At 40.6% G+C, this 27,456-nt stretch overlaps 1 protein-coding gene across 2 annotated transcripts in view; it reads right to left on the bottom strand.

Moving 5' to 3' along the window:
* The window catches only part of AFF3 (AF4/FMR2 family member 3), a 318,584-nt gene that overhangs the window by 114,985 nt on the left and 176,143 nt on the right, over positions 1 to 27,456 (bottom strand). For both annotated transcript variants that reach the window (XM_048325652.1, XM_048325642.1), the window contains exons 5-7: positions 16,435 to 16,521; positions 11,030 to 11,066; positions 5,233 to 5,284 (exon numbers count right to left, since the gene is read on the bottom strand). In XM_048325652.1, coding sequence (XP_048181609.1) covers positions 5,233 to 5,284; positions 11,030 to 11,066; positions 16,435 to 16,521 — 176 coding nt within the window. The remainder of the gene's footprint in view (positions 1 to 5,232; positions 5,285 to 11,029; positions 11,067 to 16,434; positions 16,522 to 27,456) is intronic.

Raw genomic sequence — 27,456 nt, forward strand, 5'->3', positions numbered from 1 at the left:
ATCCTCAGCTTTTTTTACAGAACATTACATTTTTCAACACTTTGTACAAATATTAATGAGATAGTTCTCATGGTGGTCTAATAATTTTAGCTGGGGGAAGTCCAAGCTTAAAATAACTTGCAACAGGCCTTTCAGTGAAGTGAGGTGGGATTAAGGCTACTCTTCCAACTCCAAAAGTCCCAGCAGGTTGCAATTGTTGCCTGAGAGACTTAAGGTCAAGACTACAGGTCAGCCAGATGTGAGAGGACAAGCTCTCTGGGGGCTAAAAGCTGGATGGTGAGCTGGCAGCACTTGCTCAAACTGATTGCCTGTATTTGAGACTGGTTCCCTCTGTTCTCTGCAGACACCTTGTAACCCCTCTGCCTCAGTCTTACCATTGCAGAAGGGGAAACCAGCAGGAGATTTTGGCTGTTGAATAATCTGTAAGACGCTCTGAACACACAAGGGGCAAGACAGAAGAGAGGAAGAAATAATCAACATGCGATGCTCATGCCAATACAAACGTGTGTCACATCAAGCAAGAACAACAGTGATGTTGCTCAAACATGATGTTTCCTTCCTGAAGGAGAATCAGGGTGATGAGAATGATGAACAGGTGTTGGACGGGCAAGAAACTGTAGCACTAATGTCTGCAAATGGACAGCTTAGAAGCTGCTGACTTTAGTGCTGTTAATGAAGATCACCCTGAGCAAACCATTCTGCAAGTGATGCTGGGGACCAGCACAGGGAAGGAACAGAGCCAACATCTATTTCTGCCTGGCAAAAGCAAACAAGCCAACACACACACACACACACATGCACACACACACTGTGATCGCTGTGATTCTCGGAGAGTATTAGCAAAGGACAAAACCTGCATAACTGCCATAAATTATAAAAGCCCCCCTCAATTTTGGTTAATTCTCTTGTAAAAAGGGAGGGAAAAATCTGGAGCAGCTCAGCATGAAAGCAATTGTGGGAGGGTTAATAAAGAGACAGCACTGAGGTATCTAGTTGCTAGCCCTGATATCATTAAGTAAGTGCACTAGAAATGTCGAGGTAAATGCATAGCATTGAATCACAGTCAGGCATGATTAACCTTGGGTAGTCTGAACTGAAAATAATTTACAAACACAAGGTGCTGAAGAACATCACAACAGACAGTACATTGAAAGTCATTCCAAGAGGGGAGTCACGCTGAGTGCTTCGTGTATTTGCACCATTTTTTAATTATTGTCACATTTTGCACGTGGGAGAATGGAAGACCCCAGACTCCCAGCTCAGGGAGGAGTTTCTTTGGCCCTGCAAGGTCCTCTGAAACATGTGCACTGGTTGGAATCAGTTTGCCTTGCATAGAAGTTTTCTAAAATAAAAAGTTTTAATTGCAACAGTCTGAGGCTTACTGAAAGGACAAACAGATTTGCCAAAGAAAGACTAAAATCCTATAACTGCAAATATTAAAGAACCAAAGACCCCTCTTCCTTCATCTGTACCCACGTCTAAATGCAGCCCTCCAGACGAGAGGTGGTAAAACCAGGGGGGGGAAAGAATTTTAATAAAAATTAGGTGTTTTTAACAAAATTTGTGAAAGTTTTCTGACCCTTGAAAATTGACCCTCTGATCACAAAACCAAAAGAACAAAAAATCACTGGATATTTCTGATCAGTCCCAAAAGTTTGGAAATGCTCAGCAAAGCTGTAACCATACGACCCATAGAGAGCTATATATATTGTGTACAACAACAAAACCCCTTCAAATACAGAATTCTCATGGCTTTAAAAGCATTCAATTACAAGGAACATGAATCAACCAGGGAAGACTCCAGACAGCTTAACACTTCGGTATTGTTTGCACCTTTTATTGCAATTCTTCAGTGCCAGCTCAGGTGATTATTGTGAATGCCAAGGTGGTGAAAGCCATAGGAATACCGTGCAAAATGTTACAGCTTAGATTTCCTTCCCGCTTTTGCATCAGTCTCATTCTCCTAAATCCATCTCCATTATCCTTAGCACTGCAATAACTGCCCTTATTCATCTGCCTCATTAGGATGCTGCATCAATTAATATGCATCATCTAATGCATATTAGCACATTAATTTTTTTAATGTTTAATATTATTATTAGTGGAGAGCTATGTCGTAATGAGTCTATCTAGGGAGTTAATGCACACAGGAAAAGCCCCTATGCATAATGCTATTCCAAATGATTACTGTACCCAAACCCTCTGAACAGACCACTACGCATCCTGCAGACTCTGTTTCTGTACTCTCAGAGGTTACAGATAGCACCTCTGGTCCTGGGGCTCCAAGTCTCAGGGTTATGTTTGTTTTTGAGGACCTGGAGCAAGGCACAACGATTATCGTGAGGGGAGATGTCATGTTAATGCTTGGTTCACAAATGCCACCCTGCCTGATTCAGGAGGGTAATCAACCTGTCCTTTGAAGCTGCATAAATAATGTTTGGATGGAGGTAGTATATCTGCACCAGGGGTTGAATTAACAGCCATTGAATCATATAAGCTTGGCTAGAGTGTGAGGCTTGTAACATGCCTGAGGAAAATAAAAAACACATTTTCAAGAAAAAAACATTAATTTACTCCTCCCCATCTTTTCTGTTATTTTCCTCTAGGCAAACATGACTTACTTTGTGGGGGTTTTTTTTGTTGCTGTTTGTTCCATTTTCACAGGGAAACGCTGATTCACAGTGAGATGCATCCAGTTTCTCCTTGTCAGGCCTGAACGTGCTGTCTCTCTCCTACATCAGTGTTGGTCCTTTTTAGCACCCCTGCCAGGAGATGCTAACTGGGCTCCTTTGACACTCTGAGGGGAGCGACACCTCGCAAGAGGGTGCAGCCTTTTTACCCACAGGGACCACTGGCAGCACTCGTGCCCCTTGCACAGCCCTGCAGCTCCCAGCTGGGCACTGCTGGAGCTCTTGCCTAGGCATGGTCTTCTCCACGTGCGTCAGGGAAGAGAACATCCATCTGCAGACAGACCAGGCACACAGGCTCACACATCCATGTGCAGGTGTGCACTGCAGGTTCTCCTGGCTGTGCATCGTGTGCACAGGTGCGAGTTGCTACAGCCCCAAAAGAGCAGAGAAAGTTTGTATTTGCCTGAGATACCAGGGGTAAAAAACTGTCCTAGGAGATGGTGGAAAAGAGAAGAAACCCAGGAAAGGCCAACAGCAGGTAGCATAAAGAGAACTGCGGCATTGGTGTGTGTCTATGTATCAGCATGAGTTGCTTTCTTTCACTAACACTCACAGATCCAGCCCTCTATTGAGTAACATGAACACCTTTAGTTTGCTAGTGGCTTTTATTTGTCTTCAGTTTTTATCTCTGGTTTTCTCTTCTACTGTTCTCAGTTTTGTATCTCTTTCTGAAAACTTGATGTTCGCAACTCCTTTTTCTGCTTCTTAACTGTATCCCTCTCACTTTCTTCCTTCTCTTTTGACACAGCACTTGTTGTTTCCCTTCTTCTCCTCTCCTCTTTTTACCCCTGCCTCCATTTCCATGGAATTTCTCCAACTGGAGGGGCCTCCGGTTGCTGAACGCAGCAATTTATCAACAGTAACCAGTTGCTTCTGCCTCTAAAAATTGTTCTGGGAATCCATGTATGCTGTGGGGTAGCCTTAGAATATACTAACAATTTAAAGGTAAGAATTATAAATATACTGTATCTAGTAGACAGCCCAGTTCAAAAGGTTGTACCAACATCTCTTATTAGGCAGGGAACCTTTCACACCTAACGAGATTCTGACACACTATATAACCCTGTAGGTAGTCTCAAATCCAATCCATAACCATATTGGGGTGTACCTCTGAACCCATATTTTGGGTTCAGCGATACCACTATTGTTGGTTCAGAACTCTTACAGGATTTTAATCCAATGAAGAAGAAGAAAGGAACATTCTTCATCAATAAAATACTAAGTAGAAAAAAACACTGTTTGGAGAATGGCTTACATTTTACATATTTCTAAATATCAGCAAAAATAAATGTGTTCATTTCTCCAAAATACCTCCAGATGGCATTAAAACCCTTCTTCTTTTGGTCTTTATTGCAATATTATTTTAAAAAATGATAATTATTGAAATCATTCTATTAAACGTTCCCAGCAATCATATTATCAGAAGGCATAAGGTTGCTAACGCTTAATTCATTTAATAAGTTTGTCTGAATGTGCTTGCACACTATAATTACATTCCACAACACAATCTGCAGGACAAGTCATTTCTTACACCATGTCAAATCTTTTTCTAGATTAATTTCCAGAGGATTTTTAATGCGTATTTGCAGCAGAAATCAAAACATCCCACAATAAATCATTGTTATTGTACCTCCTTCTGTGACTACTTTTGGCCATGTAACAAATGGTGACACCTTGTGAGATTTACATGATATAATGCTCTGAATTTAAATAACAGGAATCAGAAAACATAAATTATGGGCCAGATGCACTCTAAAATTCACATGACTGACTGTTAGAAGAACTTCCCTCTCTCAAATGGGATTAAAGAGGTGAATGGTTTTGCAGAAATTCATAATGCTCCTGCCTACCGGTTATTAAAAGAATTCACTTATCTCGCTCAGTTTGGGAGACTGATGCTATTTTTTACATTTTTTTAACTTGCAGCTCATCTGTTTCATAGACTGGTTTATGTTGGCAAAACAATTCAGTCCTTTGTATACTAGAGTAAAGAACGGTAAAAGCTTCTATTGTTGCACTAAAGTGAAGGTGAACACTGATATATTACAAGTGCCTGTTCCTATCTATTTCTTGACTTCTTTTGTTAATTCAAAAACATCAACAAAATCGTGAGAGACCAGAGATAACTGTAATTGGATTTCAAGTAATTCAGAGGTGAAGCTGCAGAGTGCAGTCTTTTAAAATTACATCAGTACATCAAAGGCATATGTGACATGATGTTTTTTAGCAAGTGTGACAAACTCCAGCAGCATTAAGGTAATGTTGAAGTAAGGTTCTAAAGGCCAGCCTTGCACAACCACAAAAATAATCTCATATCTATTCAGCGTGATATGGAGCCATTTCACTTGCAAAGATCGCTGACTTACTAGCATGCAGAAGTTCTAGGAATAATTAATGTTTAGTCATTATCTAAAAAGCCGTTTTACGAAAAGCATCAGTGAAAGAGCTTTATCTTAATGAAAACAAACAAATTCTATTTTGCCCAACAAATCTGATAAAAACACAGCTGCCTTCTTCAATCTTAAACACAAATATGACTTACGATGTATGGGTTGCGCTTTTCTCTGGGGTCTTTGGCTCTACATCACTTTTCCCTTTAAAAGAGAAGAAGAAAATGACATTAGAAATGGGTCAGTATGGAAACTGCTCAGATGTGACACATCAATGCTTTATTCATTGCTAACACTGACCACTCCTGCCACACACACAGACAGCTGTGGAGGCAGCAGCAGGGCTGCAGGGGCACTGAGGAAGCATTTGCAAGCCGGGGGTCAATCCTGACTTGACTTTTCTTGTCACTGACACGTGCTCCGGAAATGTCAGGCAGAGAAACTCTGCAAGAGGAGATGCTTAGAGGACACAGGCTTCAGCAGGGACAGAAGACCCTGGAGCAACTGAAAGCATTTCTCTAGGGCCCTAGAGCTCTGCTGCTGAGAGTGTACTCCATACAACACGCACTTGCTCCAAAACCCTGCTCCAGGAAGAGTAATTATTTCATACAAAGCAAAACAGCATCAGCAGGAGACTAAGGCAGTGATCAGGGCGCAGTTCTGCCAGTGGATATTTTGGCTCACATTAATTTTGACAGATTAAGGATTTGATCCTTAGCTTCTGTGAGTGGGGGCTGGGGAAACCCTCTTTGCTGTGCTAGCTTAGCCACACAGTGCCAGGAGAAGTCAAGTACCCAAATGCTTGAGAAGCATCAGAGGCCCAAGGGATGCCTCTTCACATTTCCTTATGACTCATATGGGTCCTGGCATGCTGGCTTGTGATGATCCCCATCTTGGGTCCAAAATAATGTATCTGCCCAACACAGTTACACAGCACAGACAGTGGGAGGCAGGCTGCTGGCAGATGGGGCGGAACTGCTTCTGCTGAGTCAGGCCAACTCCTTCTCCCTCCTTTCTACCCCCCCTGCCAGAAAACAGTAAGGCTGATGTTTGCTGTAATTAATGTTCTCTGAGTAACCAGACAGAGCTGTGCTCCAGTGTAAGATTTCTGTGTAGCTGTACCATGGATTTAGAAGGTATGCTACTCCACTTGAATCACCTTGAACTTGAATTCTGGGCCTAGTGACTGTGCAGATGCTGCTCCTCTTGTGTGTCGCTGGATGCTAATAGCTGTCTACACATGAGTTTATGTTGTCTAGCAGACAAGGAGGCGCAGAGGTTGAATGTGACTGGTTTACTGATGGACGTGTTTTTCTCCATTACCTTTTAATGAGCTGTGTTAAGCCAAAATCCACCTATTCCTTCTGAAAAAAATGCGAGAAATACATATTTTGGTCAGGCTGTTTTGGTGTTGCCTGACACACTGCAAATGAGCAGCATGAGTTGAGTGGGTTTTAGATCAGCCCCGACCTAGTCCATGAATATGAGCATCACGCATCATCCATTTGCTGCTGATGAAGTCCTCTCCCTCAGTTTCCATAGAGCAACAGCTGTAAGGACACCTCTGGAAAACCTGCTGTTGCCTTCAGAACAGGCAGGATTCTGCTACCAGTGTTCTTCCACTGCTGTACAGGAGGAAGCTGAAAGACACTCTAGGCAGTGACTTTCTGTAAGTAGCTGTCTTGTAGTGGAAGTTCTGGGTATCAAAAACACCTTGACACAGTGCTTTTAGATCTCATCTTCCTCTCTCGTAGGGTTTGTGTCTACTCAGCTGAGGTGCCTAAACTTTATTGAACGGGATGGGGAAAGCTCTGGATGACGTCAAAACCACCAGTGCCTTCATGGACCTCTAGGGAAGCTCAGCATTCATGGTAACAGGACAGCTAAAGGCACCTAAAATTTAGGCATGAACAGGGCATCCACACAGGATGGAATACATCCACTCCATAATCTCTAGGTCACTCTTCACTTCCAGCAGAGACCTCAGAAAGTATATCCAGATGGTGAACTTGCTGGCCAGGAAGCTGTTGCCTCTATATATGTTTGTCAGCCTTCCGGAGCCTGGAGCCCTGGAGCTCATCTGCGTTATGGTAACTTGGAACAAGAAACCAACAGTAACAGTTGGCATATATTCAAAGATTCTCTATTTGTAACTTGGGTCTTTTCTAAGTGATGAATTATTACCACGAACACTGGTTTGTTTGAGTGTGAGAGACAATATGGATTCCTGAGTGCTTTGCCAGCAGAGTTCACATCAGTTCTACTTTCAGCAGTGTATGTTAATGCAGCAACAAGGGAAAGAGCATACGTACTGTGAGGAAATGGAATCTCTATGATTTAGCCAAACTGGATATTAATGGATTACCCTACAGTAAGCATTTGTAGCTGCTTTTATGCTAATTGTCACTTAGCATACTTCTGTGTGGAGAGGAAGGACGAAGCCTGTACAGATGGTAGAAATGCATCAGTCCAGCCTATTAGAGTAGAAAATCTGGCCATTAATGCATTATCAGTTCTTACCAACTTCATTCTTACTTGACAGAATCTTAGAAATTTTACAAATGTGTATAGCCTAAGCATAGCTGAATGTCACAGATATGGTACAGATAATATTTTTGGATAAGGGCATGTTACAACAACTTCGCTGTTTTACACTCACTCTTGGCCAAACTAAGATTTGCTTTTGATTTTTTCATGTAACTTGTCAAATGCATGCAGGTACCATTGTGGGAGGCTGGCATTTGCTGAACTGCTAAATCTTCTCTAGTTTTGACTTCTTACGGGCAAATTTGTGCCAACCTTTGTTTTTCTTAGCCTTTTTTGGAATTAACAAAAAACAAGCTACCCACCTTGCTATGGGATTGCTGTTAGTACACTTTGTTTCAGATGCTAAGCACCGTGTATGTCTCCTGAAACAGGTGTGTGTGTGTGTGTGTGTGTGTGTCAGTGGGTGCATGCAGAAAACGTACAGTGGAAACCATCAGTCCACAGATCCTTAGCCACAGAACGGGGAGGTCTTTGCTAGCTCCTACCTCATCTCATGCAACTTCTTTCCTAACCTTTTTAGATACAAGCAGAAGACCAGATTTCTCAAATTTCAAAATAAAGTTCAACTGAACTTTTGTAGGATTTCCCTGTTGAATAGTGGGTGGCCAGTAAAGGAGTTCTCTTCTCTTAGCTGGAATTTTGGTGAATCACTCAACCAGATTAAGTTTCCCTTTCTGGGTAACAAGGATAAATGATATTTATTGTGATGGAGTAGTATAATTTCAGCTATTATGAGCTTTTAAATGCTTTGATTTCCTTGTGGGGGAAGGATGACAGAAATTCAAATGCTATCCATGAGAAAGACAATGTTGGCAGCTGCAGTAAAACCATTGCAAATGACAGGCTCAAGAGCCACTCCAAAGAAGTCAGGGTGCAATGGGAAAAACCAGCTAATTTGGACTCTGAAGATGTGCACTTGGATAACACAATACATTGACCATTAGATTTCTTTCCCACAGAGTAATTTGCTAGTATTTCCTGGCAGGACCCCTGGACTCGTGAAGAGAGAAGCCCACACTGGAGCAGGTTGGCTGGCAGGACTTGTGACCCTGTGTGGGACCCACGCTGGAGCAGCCTGTTCCTGAAGGACTGCACCCTGTGGAGGGAACCCATGCTGGAGCAGTTTATGAAGAACCAAAGCCTGTGGGAAGGGCTGGTGAGAAGTAAATGAAGGACTGTCTCCTGTGGGAGGGACCGCACACTGGAGCAGGGAAGAGTGTAAGGAGTCCTCTACTTGAGGAGGAGGGAGTGTCTGAGACAAGATGTGATTAACTGACTACAGCATCCATTCCTTTGTCCCCTGCACTGCTGGTGGGAAGGAGGTAGAGAATTTGGAAGTGGAGTTGAGCCCAGGATGAAGAGATGGGAGAGCAGAAGGTGCTTTTAAGATCTGATTTTATTTCTCATTGTCCTATTCTGATTTGATTGGTAATAAGTTAAATTATTTCCTCAAGTTGAGTCTGTTTTGCTTATGACAGTAACTGGTGAGTGATGTCTCCTTATTTTTATCTCTACCTATGATCCTTTTGTTGTATTTTCTCTCCTGTGTCCAGGAGACTAATAGAGCAGCTTTGGTGGGCACATGGTGTCCAGTCAGGGTCAACCCACCACACATCTGAATCATTTTGTCCCAAATTTCCTTTGAGTATGACATACAGGACTGGTAAAGTCTATGTCTCATTCTAACTGTACTATATCTGATGTCTTATTCCAGCACCTCAACAGGAATTCTCATGGATACAGCTCTCAGAAGTAGTCAAACTCTCTCTGTGATACTAGGAAAAGTGCCTGGGTGTCCGACAGTGACCCTAACTTTTGCCACCAATGAAGAAAACATTTCTGCATGGGTCCAGCTGTTCTTTGGTTTGGGTGCCATCAGCTAGGCAGTACCAAGTGTAGCTTCTGACCAGCTGCAGATTTTGCTGAGCAGGATGAATGAGGAGATGAGAAGCTGGAGGTATTGGGGTGTGGGAGGGATGGGGGACTTGGAATTGAAGTGGGGTAGGAGACCACGGGAGTAAGAAGCAGGGAGAAGTTGTAAAGTCATAGGATCAATTTTGTAATACACAGGAAAGCAGGTTTCATTAAATCTGCAGAACAACCAATTTTGTTCAAGTGTTGGAAGAAGGAAATACTCAGCTAGGACCAAAGCTGGCCAAAAACTGTGGCCTCTGATGTCATTGCAAAGCCCTCAGCTCAGTCAGTGTGTTTGTCATGCTTGTGCCTCTGCCTGTGTTTGCATAGCCCTCTCTATTATGGTTCTTTAGTGCTTCTTTCTTTCATTACTCTATTCATTATTTTCTGACAGAACCTCATACCCTTTGCCTTTTATTATTTCCTTAGTGCTGGTACTCACAGCAATATCAAACCAATGCCAGCAATTAAGTGACACCACTGCATGTTTCTTCACAACATTGTCCTCCTCATGCTGACCTTCCCCCAGCGAAGAGCCACACCGTTTAAAAAGCCTGCATCTCCCAGTCTTGTGTCTCTCTCTGGATGTCTTTTCCTTCACACAGTGGGTGACCAGACCCTTTCAAAGCCCTAGCTACTAGCTCAGGGCATTTTTCATCTTCAGTCACAGCCCTGCAATTTGAAAACAGGGCTCTGTGTTGGCTGACAGGTCAGGAAGCTAGCAAAATAATTCTTTTGGTTGTGATGATTTTATGTGGAGAGCAGGATAGAATCATGTATTTTTAATATGCAAGACAACATCAACAACCATCAGAGGTGTCAAGGGAGAGGATTAATATTTCGTTTTGCAGAACAATTCAATCTTCCTATTTAATACATCTGCTAAGTTTTTTACCATAGCTAAATGTGTAATTAAAGTGCTACTGATCTGTGCCATGATTTGCAAACTGGAGTCTGCTGGAAAGCCCTGAGCAGGAGCCACACAAACACATATCACTCCCCTACCCACACTGCTAGCCAAAAAGACTCATGGCCATAGGGTCTTTGAAACATTATCTAGTGTTAGTTTGGCAAGATTTATGTAGCTTAGTACTGTGCAATGGCCAAAAAATATACCACTGAGTATGAAAGATAAATGATAACAAGTTTTCTTGCAGAATTTTCTGGCAGTCTGGATCTGTGCAATTAGGTCATCTCTTTTCTGGCTTTCCAAAAAAACCACTCTTTTGCCCTTTCAGTCTTTCTCATTTACATAATGGAACAGTGATAATGAAATGAATACTTTTTGTTGTTCCCAGGCCACCAAAAGAGCTGACATTTTGATGGTCACTCTTCAGTTCTCCATATTCGTCCATAGCTGAGTATTGCCTGCTGAGGCTCTGTACTGTCCCAGTCTGCTACTGATCCCTTACTTCATCAATCACTTCTTTTTCAAAGTCATTGTCTACCCCTCCACCCAATGAAGCCAGAAAATGAGTTGGTACTTACTTGTATTGCTGTGTCCTGTGGATCCCTGTTGTGACTCCTACAGTAATAACAGAAAAAAGGGAAGGTGTATTATTTTTTCAGCAATTTTTTTTCTGCAATACTTGCTTGGACATTACCTTAACAGTACAAACAGCACTGATGATTGTCCATTTGGTTTCAAACTAATTTTCAATTACAAGAATAAGTCCAATATTTCTTGGAAAATCCATTAATTCTTAAGATTGTAAACTTATTTCACAACAACCCTTTAATGGCGCAATTCCTTGTTTAGCTATTACAACTCTCCTGCTCACTATTCATGTATTGATCAGCCAAAACTCGTCTATTATCTTCTACAAGTTCAGATGAGAAGACAGAGGGAAGGCCAATATTGTTTCATGGACCATTGGATCCCTGAGGTAGTAGCACAGCTGGTCTTTTCACATGTTGACATTGACAGCATCAGAGAATGAAAATACAGACTAGTTCTGGGTCCCTGAGATTAGAAGGTTGACCTTGTATGACAACAGCAATATCTGTGAATGTGGTGCAATAAATCAGACCATTTTTTCCTCAAGTGCAAATGTTCGCTCACTGTTTTTCATTCAGAGAATTTGTTTGCATTCATAAAAATATAAAAGAAGGCTATGAATACAAATATAAACCATAACAAAAAGATATTTAAATTAAGGGAAAAAAGAATACTTTGCCACGGACGCAGCAGGAAAAGTATCCTGTATGTAACTCTGCTTCTGAATAACCCAGACACACACAGGAATACCACCTCACATCCATGCTGCAGTTACAACTGCAGTTAAGACTGCTCAGAGAAGCCAGGCACCCACAGGAACACATGCAGTCATTTTCAGTGAGGAACTGGGCACTGCACCAGATCCCTGGTCCACAGAGGCTGAGGGATGAGCCAAACACACAGCTCATGGAGAGAGGAACTGCAAGTCCCCAGAGAGCTGAGGATGCTCCAACTTGGTTGGGCTGAGATTGTGCTGCTGAGACAATCAGGAGAATTCCTCAGGGGCTTGGGGTCCCAAGAGCTTCTTGGGCCCTCTAAACAGAGGTTGGCTGGACAGCAGCCCCTGGCGTCTTGAGGGCTCGGCTGATCAGAATCCCTCGATCTGCACAATTTGCTCTGGAGTCAAGGCTGTCCAGACTGCATGGCTTTGATCTGTAATTTCAATACTATAATACACATCTGCAACTCACTTCCATCCTACATACCTGTAATGTGAGATGTCATTTTTTGGGCACGCCCCAATAGTTTCTACCTTCTACTGTAATATGAAAAGATCTGTACCATGTTTCACATGCCAAGAATAATTTCTCAGTAGTTTGAAATTGTGTACTTTTGACAAATTGCATCAGCTTTTTGTGAATGTTTCTGATGAAGAGAGATTAAAGCCTGTTTTTTTCTGGTGACTGAATGTAATCTTAAAAAGTCAAGATCAGCTTGCAGCAGTGATGTACTGGTATGTACAATTGAATTTAAATGCTATTCTTGTAGCCAACCACACTCCCAATAAAAGTAGGCTTTTAGAGCATGTTCAGTTTCCAAAACAGAGAATTTATCTACCTAGAGAAGTTCAGGGAAATGCAGTAATTTTGAGGGAAATATCTTCATATTTGTAAAAGTGTTTGAAACTTCTAAACAAGGATCTTGCCCACTCTTTTACCTTTTCATTAACCTCAGGAAGAATGCACCATCCCCTTTAACTGCTGAGCACAGTATCTTGCCTCTGCCAAAGGCTAGTAAAAATATCTCATAGAGAAATATAGAATGGTCTTACTAATGGAGGAAAAACGAATGTAACTTTAAAAAAAAGGTGAAGTCTTCATTTCTGAAGATTATTGTCCAGTGTATTTCCTCCAGCTTGTTAAAATCAACAAGAAAGGAAAAAGCAAATGAATTGAGCTTGTGAAGAACAACATCAGTATGACAACTTAGCATCTGCTGAGAATAATCACCCAATAGCTTTGTGACAAGAAACCAGTTCTCCTGGAGTGGCTAAATTAATTCCCAAATAACAAAATGATGGCTGATCCCATAATATCATATACACATAACTAGAAATCAAACACCTGATCGAACTATCAAGACATAAAATCACAGTAAAAATGAAGAAAGAGAGCAAAGCATGCAGCAGAATTAACAGCATTTTTTCCTGCACAAGAGAATTAATACTTGAACATGAAAGCTCATCCACACAAGCATCAAGTGAGCTCTTATTTACAAATTTAATTATTCATTTAAAGTTTATTTATTAAGATGCTTTTAATAAAATTACAATCAAGAAATGCCTGATCATTTGTACATAACAAAGCGTGGCTGAGAAAGGAAAGCACACACAGCCTGTCACATCACACATTCATTCAATTATCCTCAAGCTTTGAAAAACAAGAAGTAAAGAGACTGTCATTGCCCCTTCCTAGTAAATTCAAGAGTACAAATTAATTCCAGAGAGAAAGAAAATTCCAAGTTAAGGATGAAATGTAACTTTATGCCCTCCATTACATAAAGGACAGCTCTCTAGCAGTGCTCCTCCAGCAGTGCAGTATTTGGAAACCTACTGGGCACTGCCACGTGTCACACGTGACTCAGACTCTCCTCTCATTCTTGTGAATCAATGCAGACCTCCCATGTTAATGAGGCCTGATTTCATATAGAAGTACAGCATATGCACATCCATCCCCTCCATCAAATGAGCATTTAGTTATATTGATTGATACAGCCACATGTGCAGTTTCAAATGTGCAATTCTGTTATATTTGTGATATATAAATCTCAGATATTTAGCTTTTATTACTAGACTGATTTCAAAACCACTCCAGCTATAGTTGCTGTGGCCTTTGCAACTTTAATAGCCTAATTAATAAATTTCAAGTTTCAAGCTGTCAGATAGCTAATTACTTGAATTGCAGGTTAAAAGCAGTGTGGCGTGAATGCGAACTAATGATGCTGACACTCAGTTTTTTATGGACAGAAACATAGTTAAGATTTGCATCCTTGTAACAGGGCAGGAGTCCTACAAGCTTCTCTTTTTCCCATTCCCAAAATGATGAATATCTTAATATTTGGGAACTGTCTTCTGTTAAAAGCAAGTGTAGCTTCTCTTGCTGTAAGAGTCTTTGCAAATGAATTGAACTGATGTCTTAGCACTGCTATTAAGACTGAAGAGCAATTCATGTTACCATGCATGACTTGGAACTAAGAGATGAAGCTGTTGCCCAGAATTTAGCCTTTCAGTCTTTACTGGCTTTGGTCACTACTTAACTGACAGAACCATTTATCTGAATAATGTGCGATCCACAACAGTTTGGTGTAGCCCTCAGGTTTTAAAAAGTAGGGATAACTACGTGGATTACCTGTGGGAAAGCTTTCTAAGAGCTATGGAGACATTCCCTATGAGGTCCAATAAAGATTTTACTCCGTGCTTTGTGAAGAGCAATAGCTAGTTTATGAAGGTTTGAAAAACACGTTTGAAAAATTAGGAAACCATTTTTTGCATTTTGGAGCCTGAAAAGCAGATGCTTTCTAAAGTCGGTAACAGTACAGACTAACGTTAAGCCACAGAACAGCTTTTAATTATTTTAAAATAGAAGTGGTGTCTAAAATTAACATAATCTATGGCCAGTAATACAGGATTGTTCCAGGACTCTGGTGAGTTTTTTAAGGTACTTCTTTCCCATCTCACACACAAAGCACTCTCATTTCTGACCATGCAGACCATCCAGGCCACAATACAGTTGTGATGTTATTGTATGTACAAAAGTATGCTCGTATGTTACTAGCTGAAATCTTGTCCATCCTAAGCTTAAAAAAAATGGAAATTCTACTTTAGCAAGAGAAAAGGAAACCGCCTTGAAAAGGATCTTTAAAAATGAATGGTAGATCTCTGAAATGGCTCTGCAATTCAAAATAATAGAAAATTTCCCAGAGAGATGGATGAACAGGCAGAGAGAAGATGAGAAAGTCAATATCAACCATTATTCACATATCTTTGCTCTCTGCTCTGCGGTTCTCCTATTCCTATATTTATCACAATGCATTTAGTTGTGAGGAAGTGGATTCACGATGGCCACACAGATCCGCTGACAGGTGCACGCCTTGCCCGTGCACATCTGCACACGTGTCACACAAGCACACTGTGTGGTGGCAATTGTGGCAGAAACTGCAGCGCTGCAAGCACCACTTCACTTTGTCATCCCTATGTGGCACTTCACCTGCTTGTAAGCTGCTGATCCTCCTATCTCCTACAGGACTTACTCTAACTTAACAAGCCTCTGGCCTGCCTACCATCTTCAATCAGTTGTCTTCCTTCAAGCAAATAGTGAGTTATTTCCTTCTTTTTCTTTCATAACATGCCAGAGATATTTTGGTTTACACCCCTGATACTTCAAAATCATGACACTCTCATCCACAGAAAAGCTGTTTTACTGTAGGCAAATGAAGTTTTCTTGGCTTTGTAGTTATAATTATTCCCTAAACTAAATTTTGCAGAATGGACTTAAAAGTTGCCAAACAAGCTTGCTTTAACAGGAGAAAGACTATAAACAGCATCAATACCATCTTTCAAGCTTGAACACTGCATGAAATATGCTTGTGACATCTAAACAGTGTATGGTGATACAATGTGAAATTTATTGGCTCTTGCACAAGATATCTGATTTCATTGCCTCCTGACTTACCATGTATAAATAATGTGGTTTCCCCAAGCTTGTGCTGATGAGCTTTACCATGCTGCACTGCATCCTCCCTGGGACACATCCTATAGTGGGGCTGGTTTTAAAGGACCATCAGCAGGACTAGTGGCTTTGGTCTCTTGGGGAATCAAATATTTCCACGGCAAATGCTTCTGTGGCCCCTCTGAGTATCTCGGCACTGGGCTGACAGCCTCTCTAGCAAAGCTGCCCCTTTGAAGCCAGGCTGGTGGCAGGAGATGTGTGCCCAGTCCTCAGGCCCAACTAGAGGCCAGTGTACTAGTGAAGGCCTGCTCAGACCTCAAAGGTTTCAACACAAATCTCAGCTGGTGAAGCCAAATGACACAGGAGCAGTGGATGCAAGGAGGAGCTCCCTGACTCTCCACAGCTGTCTGTGCCCTAAGGTGTCAATCAGGAGCCTCAGCAGAAGCCACCCCATCTGGACATCCCATCGGATACAGCTGTGGTTTTACCTTGCTGTGAGGAACCCATGACCCATGTGGGCACCATCAATTCTGCTGCCAAGAGATGCAGACTGTAGCCCTGCTGAGGCTGTAAGAAGGGAAAAGACAGGGAATACTGGCACACACACATGCATATCATCAGCACGGCATCAATCTCAGCCCAGAGACCTCACACACTTAGTCAGGGCTTTTGTAGGACATATTGTGAGGTGCAGGAGGAATGTTTGTACACGATGTGGAATGTCTTACCTTGTTTGGGAAGGGAAACTTGCTTTGTTCTGCCTTTCCTGGTGTGTGAATAGCTGACAGTGGCGGAGGCCATGAATGGGTCATCTCCTGAAAAACAGTATTGTTCAGCAAAATGCATTGAGAAAGTCCGTGGAAAAGGAGACAAGGACAGCATATCAGTAGCAAGAGTGCCTCGGTAGTGGAATATTTAAGTTACTGCAGCTTCTAGGAAATGCCCAGTTTTCATATAATCTAGACAAAACATGAGCTACAATGATTTTTACAGACTCTTGAGAGCAGTTCTTAAGCACACTCTCATTTTCCTGAATAGATAATACATCTTAAGTGCAAGAAGTTTGATTTTTCTAACAGTCTGCAATACAGTTCAATCACACAATGTATTTGGGCTGGTGAGACTAACAGAATATTCTTTTGTAGATGAGAACAGAAATTTCAGTTCATGACCAAGTAATGAGGTACACACAGTGGACTAATCACACAATAGATTTCACAAAGTCAGAATGGTAAATGCTTACCACTTGCTAGCAGTTAATTCCTAAAATTGCCTTTATCATTGTAAAGGAGTTGAATAAGTTCCTAACTCCAACGTGTTTGTGCCTTGAAGGACACAGATATGTGGCAAGCCCTAAACGAGGTGTGCTGCACACCATCTTTTTCTCCTCCCTGTTTTGTCTGGAGGGACATTTTTTCATAGCTAACAGACAGATGCAGCTTGACCTGACTTTTATGCAGTCATCCTTGACCCAGCTTCAGGTAGCAGGTAGGCACACATTCAATACTGTTATGATTCAAGTCTAAATGAGTTGGTCTCCAAAGCAAGGCTGCTTTTGGGGAGAGATAAATGAAACACTTCAGACCATTTGTTCCTCTCTAGTGCAGGATGTTAAGGGACAGATTTCTTTTTTGACATGTTCAGCACCAACAGCCACAATATTTGGTACACAGTAACTTAAGAGAATTAATATGAGAAATAGAGCCAAGCATGACAACCCTGAAAGTTGGCCCATACGTTAGAAGAACTGAAGAGAAAATAACATCCTGCCTAAGCAGGGGGATTTCTGACACTATCAAGAGTCTGCCTGGCAGATGCTTTGCTGGGTTTTGCTACCATTAGCTGACTGTGGAGTTGTTTCTCAGTGATATTTCAAGGAGCCATGCAGAGATCCACAATCAGTCCCAAAATAAAACTGGAGTTATATTTCCATGACTCATTCCTTTTTAAAGAGAAAAGAAAATTTTCTTGTTTGGAAAAAAGGGTGTGTGAGTCTCTTGCCCATCCTTCATTAGTGCTGATGGAACTGCTTCCTGACCCAGCATGGACTGAGCTGCTGCATTTTTTACATAGTGAAAAGTCTCTGGCTGTTCTGCCAATGAAAGGACCAGCCCTTTCAACACAGTTTATTAGCAATAAATGTCACCTTTAAAGCATTCTTGATAAACAGTTTATTTCCTAATAAAAATTGCATTCTTTTAATTTATTTGAAGCTAAAAAGTTACATGATTTATTATACTTCTGTAATCTACATGCGTGCCTCTAATCAGAGCATCATCTGGTTTGCAGTTTCAGTATCAGAATTGCTTTGCTTTTCACTTCTTTGAGGCAGATCATTCATCTTATGACTTCCTTATCTGATAAGTGCCAGCAATAACAGTATATAGCAATTTTTAATATACAGTAACTTCTTAAAACTCAGGCAGCAAAAAACAGAGGCAATCAGATTGCTGTTTGCTACAAGTACCTGGCACATGCGCTACTGTTTGCAAAAGATTAAGAAATAATGTATTAAGAAATATCCCAATAGTAAAGGTGTATGACAATAAATTGACAAAATGGAGATTTGCAATGTGGATGTTTAACCCTAAGTCTGTCACGTAAAAAGGTATCACTTTCATACCTGCTTTCCTTGCTTTTCCCTTACAGGACCATTTACTCTGTGGGAAATGTTGTGTATATAGACTAAAGGTGTTTCCAGCGGAAAAACCCTGTTCCCAACCAAAGTGTCCTGCCCTACAAGTTGAGGTGCTGAGCCCAAAAAACCACATGGGAATGACTATGTGTCCCTTTCTTCCGTAGGGCAATGCTTTACGTTATCTCTGTCAATTGAAGAACGGGGGCAGACAGACTGGGAACATCTGGTGACTTTGACCCAAAGTTATCCTACTTGTGAAATATTCTATTCAGTGCTTATGACTGCCATTTGCTCAAGAAGAAGTTCTTCCAGGTTGTACAGCTGGTGACCCCACTGTCACCTTCAGGGACACCTCTCCTGAGGAGTCTGCTCTGTGCCAGCACAAAACAATCTGTTACAGCAGCAGAGCTCTTTCCTCCCACCTTGCTTGCCCGAGTCTGACAATGATGCCTTCATCCAGTGAAAGGACCAGAGGGTTGATTAAAAATAAGGGTGACCTTTTTTTTGACATGTCAAAATCTTTCGTTTCTTCTTTTCTCCAACAATATTTCTCATCCCCACTTCAATGAAAAATAGCCTTAATAGTCTTTTTTTTTTTTTCAGCTAGCTCCTCTTCTCCTTTTTTTACTTTCAGTTGTGGTATATAATAAAGCTTTCTACATAATTTAAATTGGATGTAACCCTTTCTGACACAAAGATTTAGTAAAACCACTGATATCTGCCAAGGTTAATAATTGCCATTATAATGACTATGTGAATGTGAATTTACTAGAATAATACATTGAGTTGTGATTGTATTGTTTATTTATCTCTACCCTTTGAAATTCAGACAACTATAAAATTAAATAAAATTAGAAAAAACAATCGGAAAGCCACAATGAAAAGTATCCCAAACTACAGGCTGTCACCACTGAGGAGTGGTAGGATTTAAATGTAGTATAATATTTTTCTAAATAGAAACATTAAACTATGTGCAGAGTCTCTTTCTGGCTGCCAAGAACAGAGCCTCAAAAATCAGGAGAAAGAATTTAGGTGTCCAGCAAATGTCAACACCATGCAAGAACAAGCAGAAACAAATCCAGAATATATTCAAGTGTGCCAAGTCTCGGGATTTTAGGCTCTAGCTGAAGATATTTGAGACAGATTCAAAACACTAGTAGTGAGATATGATTATATCAAGTTTTTTTTGGTACATGGTGTGAAATGTCTGAAAATGCAAGCCTAAATGGCAACTATTTAACTAACTAAACAGAAAGGACTCAACTTTTATTGTAAAATGAACTTTCATGAACATCTTCTCTTCTCAGGTAACTTGCCTGTCTTTGGAGTTTGGGATTGGCAGTACTGGCATAAGGCACCCGCTGGACTGAAAACTGAAAAGGACTGATGAAAATTTAAATGTATTTAAGAGCCTTAGCACCTTCAAATTGGTGTTAGAACATCGATTGACTCAAAAGGTTTTTAAAATTAAAAACAGAAAAAACCCAGGGTCTTTTTTAGCATAAATCAAACAAAAAATAAGTCAGAAACACCTGGCACCAGAAAATGTTCCAGCCACTACAAGACAATGGTCTAATTTAAAACCAACTTATAGTCTTCTTCAAACTTGACTAACTTAATCCTAAAGTCCTGAACAATGTCAACAAAAGAAAGTACTGAGAAGACATTTGGGGTCCAGAAGTGGGGAAAACAAAGACTTCTAGATCAAAGAAGGAAGCCCTGACCAGGCTGCTTAAAACATATATGTGGATGAGCACATGTGCCCAACTGCAGGGCAGATCATTTGAGATGACAGTGACTGCCCCCCTCCTCCTGCAGCCAGATGCACAAGTCCAAGGAGCAGCTCAGATGCCCTCTCTTTGCTTCATAACACACATTTCTCCTTGTGAGGGTTGCAGTGATGTTGTTTTGCACTGACATCTTTGTGGTGCTGGTGGTGATGGCACGTCTCATTCACATGCGTACTGTAACTCTACAACTCCGCAACTTTACTCGTCTCTACCTGTAGTAAATCAGTTTTCAGCAGTCATACATAAATGTCCAGTTTTACAAGCTGTAAAGGTCCAAGCCTAGTTAATCTTACTCAACATGCCAACTTGGCTTTTCTTCTCACTGAAGGGAAAACCTTCAAACAAAGAAATCTATAGTATTGCATATTCTTGCTCCAACTTCAGTTTCCACAGCAACAATTAAGTAACCAGACATTTCTTGGGGATTAATGACTGCTTGGTAGTGTTTTGTTTGGGGCTTTTAACCCTAGCTTGTAGATAATTTTTCAGGAGAAGTACCATGCAGAGGTAAAAAATAGTATTCACTCTAGACTTAAGGCAATGCTATTTATCTAGTGTCATCAATCTTTCTGTGTGGCACATGATACCGGGAATGGTTGAACTGATTCAGAAAAATCATAATTAATAATAAGTAGGGAGATGGGTAGCATCTCGATTTAAAGTCTTGCCACATGTATAATCTTGCTGTTCACTTGGTGCCGAAACCAGAACTTATTATTGGGTCATTAAGAAAACTGACTGTTTAATCCTCCTCTCTGCTTGTGCTCACCTAGCTGATTTTTGATTCCTAATATTTTGTCTTTCTGCACAGGATGATTTAAGAAATATTTGTGGCACCTCATAAAGGACTCTGTCAAACACCTTTTGAAAGTTATTTTATCTGACTCAACTTCATCCACTGCTCAACTGACATGTCACAGGAATTATAGGAGATTTGTGAGACACAATTTTCCTTTGCAAATACTCTGCTGGTTAGCTCAGGCAGATTGGAGAGGATCTGTTTTTGTAGTTACCTACACTGAAATGCAGATTTTAGGGAAGCATTAGATGTATTTATTCAGCTGGAAGTCAAGGCCATACAAAGGTAATGCAGAGCTTTCCAAGACCCTTTAGCAACAAGATGCAGTTTGAGAACCTGTAATCTAGTATCTCTTCTGTCTTCACAATATTATATTTTCTTTTTTTTTTTTTTAGCACAGGAGTCTCTCTTTTTAACTGCTGTCAGTTGGCAAATATCCCATTCATTTCAAGGAAGCTACATTGCCACTAGCTGACAACATGGCTATGATTTTAGTGTCAAATATCCAAAGCAAAGAGTCAGACACTGAAACTTTTGGAGACTGTGTTGAAGCTGACAGTATTTCACTGTGGTAAGGTTCCTATCATGTGAAAAGCCAATTTTCTTTTTTCAAAATTGGTTCCTGTAGTATCTGTTATTGCTGCAACTTCTCTAACCCAAACTTCAAATATGTGCCTATAAAATGGAAAGATAAAGCTGTTTCCTCTTGTTTCTCTATGATGTCACTTATCCATACTTAGAACTCTCTTTCTACTTCCTCATAAGCCCCATAGTTTCCTTTGAGCAATTGATAATTTTCTACTTTCCATTTGAGCATCTCTTACTGGTCATTATCCTTTTGATAACATGTTATTCAGAACCATCACCGCCCAACAAAATATCTTGTCATTTTCCAGCTTCTGTTGTTTTCTGTTTTACTTATCTTCTCTCCACTCATTTGGGTGGGTTTTAATTTATAGTTAATATTTGTCATGTATGATACAAAATGCTTCCTAAACTTGAGGTAAGTGGCACACATGGTTTCACCCACTAACTGAAGGATGAAATAAGGGAACTACTGTTAGCTGCCTATCATGGTGCTGAAATGGCAGTAAGGACACTGAGCTGGGTGCCAGTTCAGCGCTGAACCTCAGTCAGTTCTTCTGTCTCTCCTACTCCTGCTAAAATGATTTCAAGGAGTAACTTTTTTTCATAGCAATCTGCTGCAAACACATTCTACCACATTTCCCCTTTGGCAACAGTCCCAAGACTCTCCAAATGCTCTGCTGCTTTCTGAAATATGAATTCCTTTCAATAGGCTTCATTGGTATAACTTCCAAAGATACATGACAATCCAGGGGCAAGTGCTTGGCAAGGAATTTTTTTTTTTTTTGTTCTAAGCAAAGAAATAAAGGTAATTGTGTAGCTTGTGACTGTGTCATTTTTGCTGTGCTTGGTTCTTCAGACATGCACAGATGGTCATCAGCAGAAACTGCTTGATAGAAACAGGATTTGTGTGTGTGTGTGTGTGTGTGTGTGTGTACACACATGCCCGTGAGCTGGGAAGAAGGAAAGGAAAAAAGAGAAATTAGGCCCATGAAAAGGGAGAAAGTAAGAGATTTTGCAGACTGCAGCACTAAAGAATGTGTTCAGCATTAAATCTCCAGATATTTGGTATCTACAGAACTAAACCATTCCAAATCATGAGTATTTGCAACGTGATCTGTGGATCAATTCACTCTACAGCAAATCAGAAATGCCAGTGCAATAAGTTTCTGTTTGGAATATGTTATCTCTGATTTAGTGGAACCATCCTGAAAATAACCTGCAACACTTAGTCAAGGTTCAGCAATCTAGGACAGATAAATGTGAAAGAAGGCTACAGCTGCTTACTTATCAAACTGACTTATTTAGGTCCTTCGTTTGTATGATTATAATTCTTTAGCATAGAGGCTTGCAGATTTTTATTCATTTTTGGGGGGAATAAATGAGCCTGTAAGTCTAGAAGAAGTTATGGATACCTAAAAGAAATGTGGTCTGATTCTAAAAACAAGTAAATTAGCGTATAACCCATGGCATGCTCTCTCATATCAGAGTTTAGGACAACCCCCTGCGCCCCCTTATTAGGAAAGGAAGGTGTCCCTTTACAGGTAAATCATAGGACAGCATTTAGACAATTTCTTTAATTTTTAAAAAATATTCTTCATTGAAATGAGAAAAAAAAGGATAAAATTTCTCCTTTAGTCACAAAGATGAATATCTCTTCTTAGCTAAGAAGCTATGGTTCTAGATGAATGCAGTGAGCCATATGATACAACAAACTGTCTGAAAACCAACCTTGCTTGGGCAAGCTGAGATGATGTGGTTAATCAAGGTACAATCTTTATTAGTGCATTAACCTCCTGCACCCAAGGACTATGGATTCTAATTCCTGAATTGCCATGCAAGACTGATGCAGCTAGTTTTCTAGTCTCAGTTGGCAGCAAGCTAACAGAAGTGGCTAATGAAGATGAATAGCTGCCTCTTGGGAGTGGGGGGAGGAGAAAGAGGAAAGTAAAAGACCTAGGGTATTTCAAGGTCCAGATCTCTGCATGTTTTCAGATAATAATGAAAAAGTGCACATAGCTGACATTTTCAGAGACCACAACAAGCATGTTAATTCTTAGGCAATGGTAGTGGCCTCAGGATTGCTCTGGAAACATGTCAAGAACTTAAAACAAAGGCTTTTGAAAAAAAATACCAGGACACTGATCAGGGTCTTACTCCTGTTTTGATGGATGATTGTATTAATACAGAAAAAAAAGCAGAGAAAAAAATGCTCAAAGCTGAAAACCAGACACATTTAGTAAGGAAAACATCTGTGGTTTGGAGAAGACAGAAATACCATCACGGTAAATATTTATCAATACTGAAATATCTTTTCCACAAATGCATGCAATGTTCTAATATAAACACTCCTTTAATTCAGACAAAAATACACTGCTAAATACACTGCTAAATGCAGAGAGGTCATTGAAGCAAATTTTGCGGGGAAAAAAATCTATTTTTTTTTTAGAAAGTAGACAGATTTTTCCATTTTCTTCTGTTGTGGGAGGCTGGAAGCTTTGTGATAGGTACATTGGTGGTCCTGGATCACTCCCTTGTCAGAAGATGAAATAACAGGTCATTGGTTTGATCTAATTTGTTCTTAGTTCCAATTTCATACCCCTGAAGCCATTTTAAGAGGACTGGGGGTACCATAAAGACTTACTTGGTTCCTGGAAACCTGGGGGTTCACTCAAAGAGCTCTTTTGTGCATCCACAGTGGAGATTCACCAGTGGGGATGAATTGGTATTTTTAGCTCAGCTTGTTCAGCCAACTGATTGAGCACATCAACCTTCACGAACTTCGGAGTAACACAGTGCTGCCTGTGTGTTCTGTGCACAAGTTATGGGCAGACATTACATGAAGTAAATACCTTGTACTCTGGGTGAAGGTTTAAAGTGCTACCAGAATGCCTTTTGGCTAAGATACCTGTGAAGGCTGCCAACCATAACAAGAAGCAAGGAAGCTTCTGTTCTGTGCTACTACAACAAACTTGGTCAGTGTGAAAAGATGATAGAGAGGGTAAGAAAAATCCATAAAAAGAAAGAAGTCAGAATTAAAGTATTAGAACTTAAACCGCTGTCAAATGTAGCTCTATAAAGTACAGTTCCAAGAGGATTTGCACTTGTGGTTTCTCAATGCAATTAAATTAAATGTGTACAATTTACAGGTGAAAAGTACACCAAGCTGGAGCCTCAGACTGAAGAGATTCTCATTCCCTTTTCCCTGTCATAAAACAAAGAGGTTCTGCAAGGCGAAGCAGCCTGTAAATCCTTCCTGGACAACCTTGCATGGATGTGGCTGACTGCAATTAGCAAGCAATTTTGTTTATGATGCTCTGACAACTTGGGGAATCTGTTCATATACAAGTCATTTATTCTGAATGAGATTAAGAAATCAGTGTAGCACTGTGTGCTTCAGTGTATGTGAATTCAACCATCTGTTCTCAAGGTTACATCGTGTGCCTCCTAGATCTGAATTGACAGAAAGATGTTAAATCTTGCTGGTTTGTATTCTAGAAGTAGCACAATGGCACAATGCAATGTCTGAAGCCAACAGATACCAGTTCAGCTATGAGTGCAGAGGTGTACAGAGCTGAACAAACTCTGTACATGTTCAGGTACTCTGTACTCTGTTCATGTCCAGAAATGAAGAATACCATAGACTGGAACACATTGCCCCAGAAAGGCGTTAGGGCTTATCAGAGGACAAGAAACTGAAAACAAATATCCCACATCTCTTACTCTTGCCTAAAGAGCTCGATCGACCAGGGTGCATTTGTATATGATAGCACAATAGAACTGGTTACACCAAAGGTGTAACAGCTTGTTTCCTTGAACCCATTTCTTCAGAAATGCTGGGAATTCTGAGCAAGTGGAAAAAAAAAGGAACATAGAAAAGATGGCAGATGAAATCACCTCTGTTACACTAAGAGCCACTAACTATGCTGGATTTGTGTAAGCAGCTTCATGGGGGAAAATCCCCTGTAACATGACTTCTAGAAAACCTATTCATAGCTAACTATCAAGTGTCCCAAGGAAAGGCAGAACCTCTACTCACCAGCTTCAGTAGGATTCTCAAGGGATGTGAGAATTTCCACTTAAAAAATCAGTGGAAACTGTTGCCAGTTCACAATATTAGAGAAAGACGAAAATCACTAACTTCATTAGTGATACAATACACATACTTCTGGTATCATGAGCCAATGGATAGAAGAACAAAAAGGCAAAGTGAAGTTAGGAAAAAAAAGAACAACTTCTCATAAGCTGGTGGTTCACTGCTGGGATGCAGTGCTATGGAAATGCCTATCTTCATGTCTTCAAGTCATAAGATAAAGGAGGTTTTTCTGAATTATATGCTTCAGCCAAATACTAGATAGTAGGCTCAAGACAGGGGAGAGTGGCTGAAGTTATCTGGCTTGTCACATAGGTCAGAGCATTAGTCATTCTGGGTGATTCAGACTCACACCTAAAATGTAGCTAAGTGGGATTTTCTTGTTTACTTTTCAGTCTGTCAAAATCCTCAGCATTTATGGCTATCAATACATACTTTGTAAGTCAAGAAAACACATGAACCATTTGTATTCTCATGTGAATGTTAGGTACTGACCACAAAAGGAGTGACTGTGAGAAAGGGATGTCCCATTGTGCTTTAGAAAATAGAGAAACAGAAGTTTCTTATTTTCTTATGTATCAGTTACCATAGTTGTCCTCTGCTGCTTTTGATTTCATAAGCTCCCGATGCACCACAATAAACCTTGGGGATTTAAGTGCAGGGATAAACACAATGGAGGCATTTGCCTGACACTCTTGTTGTGGTCAGCAGAAAGATAGCATGGGGCACATCAGTGGACCTAAGATCTGGACCATCCTCTGGAAAAGTGGGGAGAAGGCTGGAGGCCAGTCCCTTGTTGCTCTGAAGAAAAATGTTAGGCTTGCCAGTAGCATGGTGCGTTGGGAGTCCTTGTGAGGGCATTGTGCACAAGCACAGAGCCTGTCTGGCTGGGAGCTCTGCTCACCATCCTGTTCTCAGAAGCCAGTGCCATGGGCATGAAACAGCACTTACCATTTCTCCCTGCTACACATGGGGTGGCCTTTGGGATGCTGTCAGAGGCAGGCAGAGCCCCTTTGTTTGACTCAGATGTCCCTAGGCAATCTGGCATTTCTTGTTAAAACTCATTTTGTGTGTGTGCTTCTCTCTAGCTGCAAACACAGCCATGGAGCAGCGAAGGAGACCATTCTGTAGCTGTGCAATTTACATTTGTCTAGTGTTTATACTAACTGTGTTCCTCAAAGCTATTATTGTCTCAAGCTCTGTCTGTTTTAAGCCCTGAAACAGTATTTCGTGCTTATTATATGCACTGGTTTTCATTTGCAAGGTAGTCTGCAAACCTGAATTAGGCATACCAGCACCCCCGTAACCTCTGTAAGTACCATAATATTAAGTTAAAACTTATAAAATTGGAACTAAGGTTGAAAGAATCTTGAGTCCTAAAGTCCCTTAAGAAAACCCATCTCGACATAAATGGCACTGTGACAATGCCAATTGGTGACTCCAGTTGGAAAAACAGTACAAGGTATGAAAATATACACTGCAGAGTTAAATCTACTCTGAAAGCATGTTCTGGCTTCATCCATTATGCCATTTATTTTATTAAAAGGTAGATTAACACCAGTATCTTATGCATTATTGTAGACATTGTCTGCATAAGTAATTTGCATCTATTTAAAATAATGGCCATTTAAAGTTAAGCCATTTTAACTAAAACCAAATACATTTAGATTTATCTAAATTGGTTAAAATCACATTAAATTATTAGAAAGCAAAATGAACAGATCTTTGAAACAGTTTTTAAGTAGACTGGTTACGAAACAACTAAGCTTGAACTGCTGGACGCCCCGTATGGGGCCCAGAAAGCCTACGTGGAACAGCATGTCACGCTGCCTCACCATTTCTAGG

The sequence above is a fragment of the Corvus hawaiiensis genome, chromosome 2 (assembly GCF_020740725.1).
Source record: "Corvus hawaiiensis isolate bCorHaw1 chromosome 2, bCorHaw1.pri.cur, whole genome shotgun sequence".
NCBI classification, from domain to species: domain Eukaryota; kingdom Metazoa; phylum Chordata; class Aves; order Passeriformes; family Corvidae; genus Corvus; species Corvus hawaiiensis.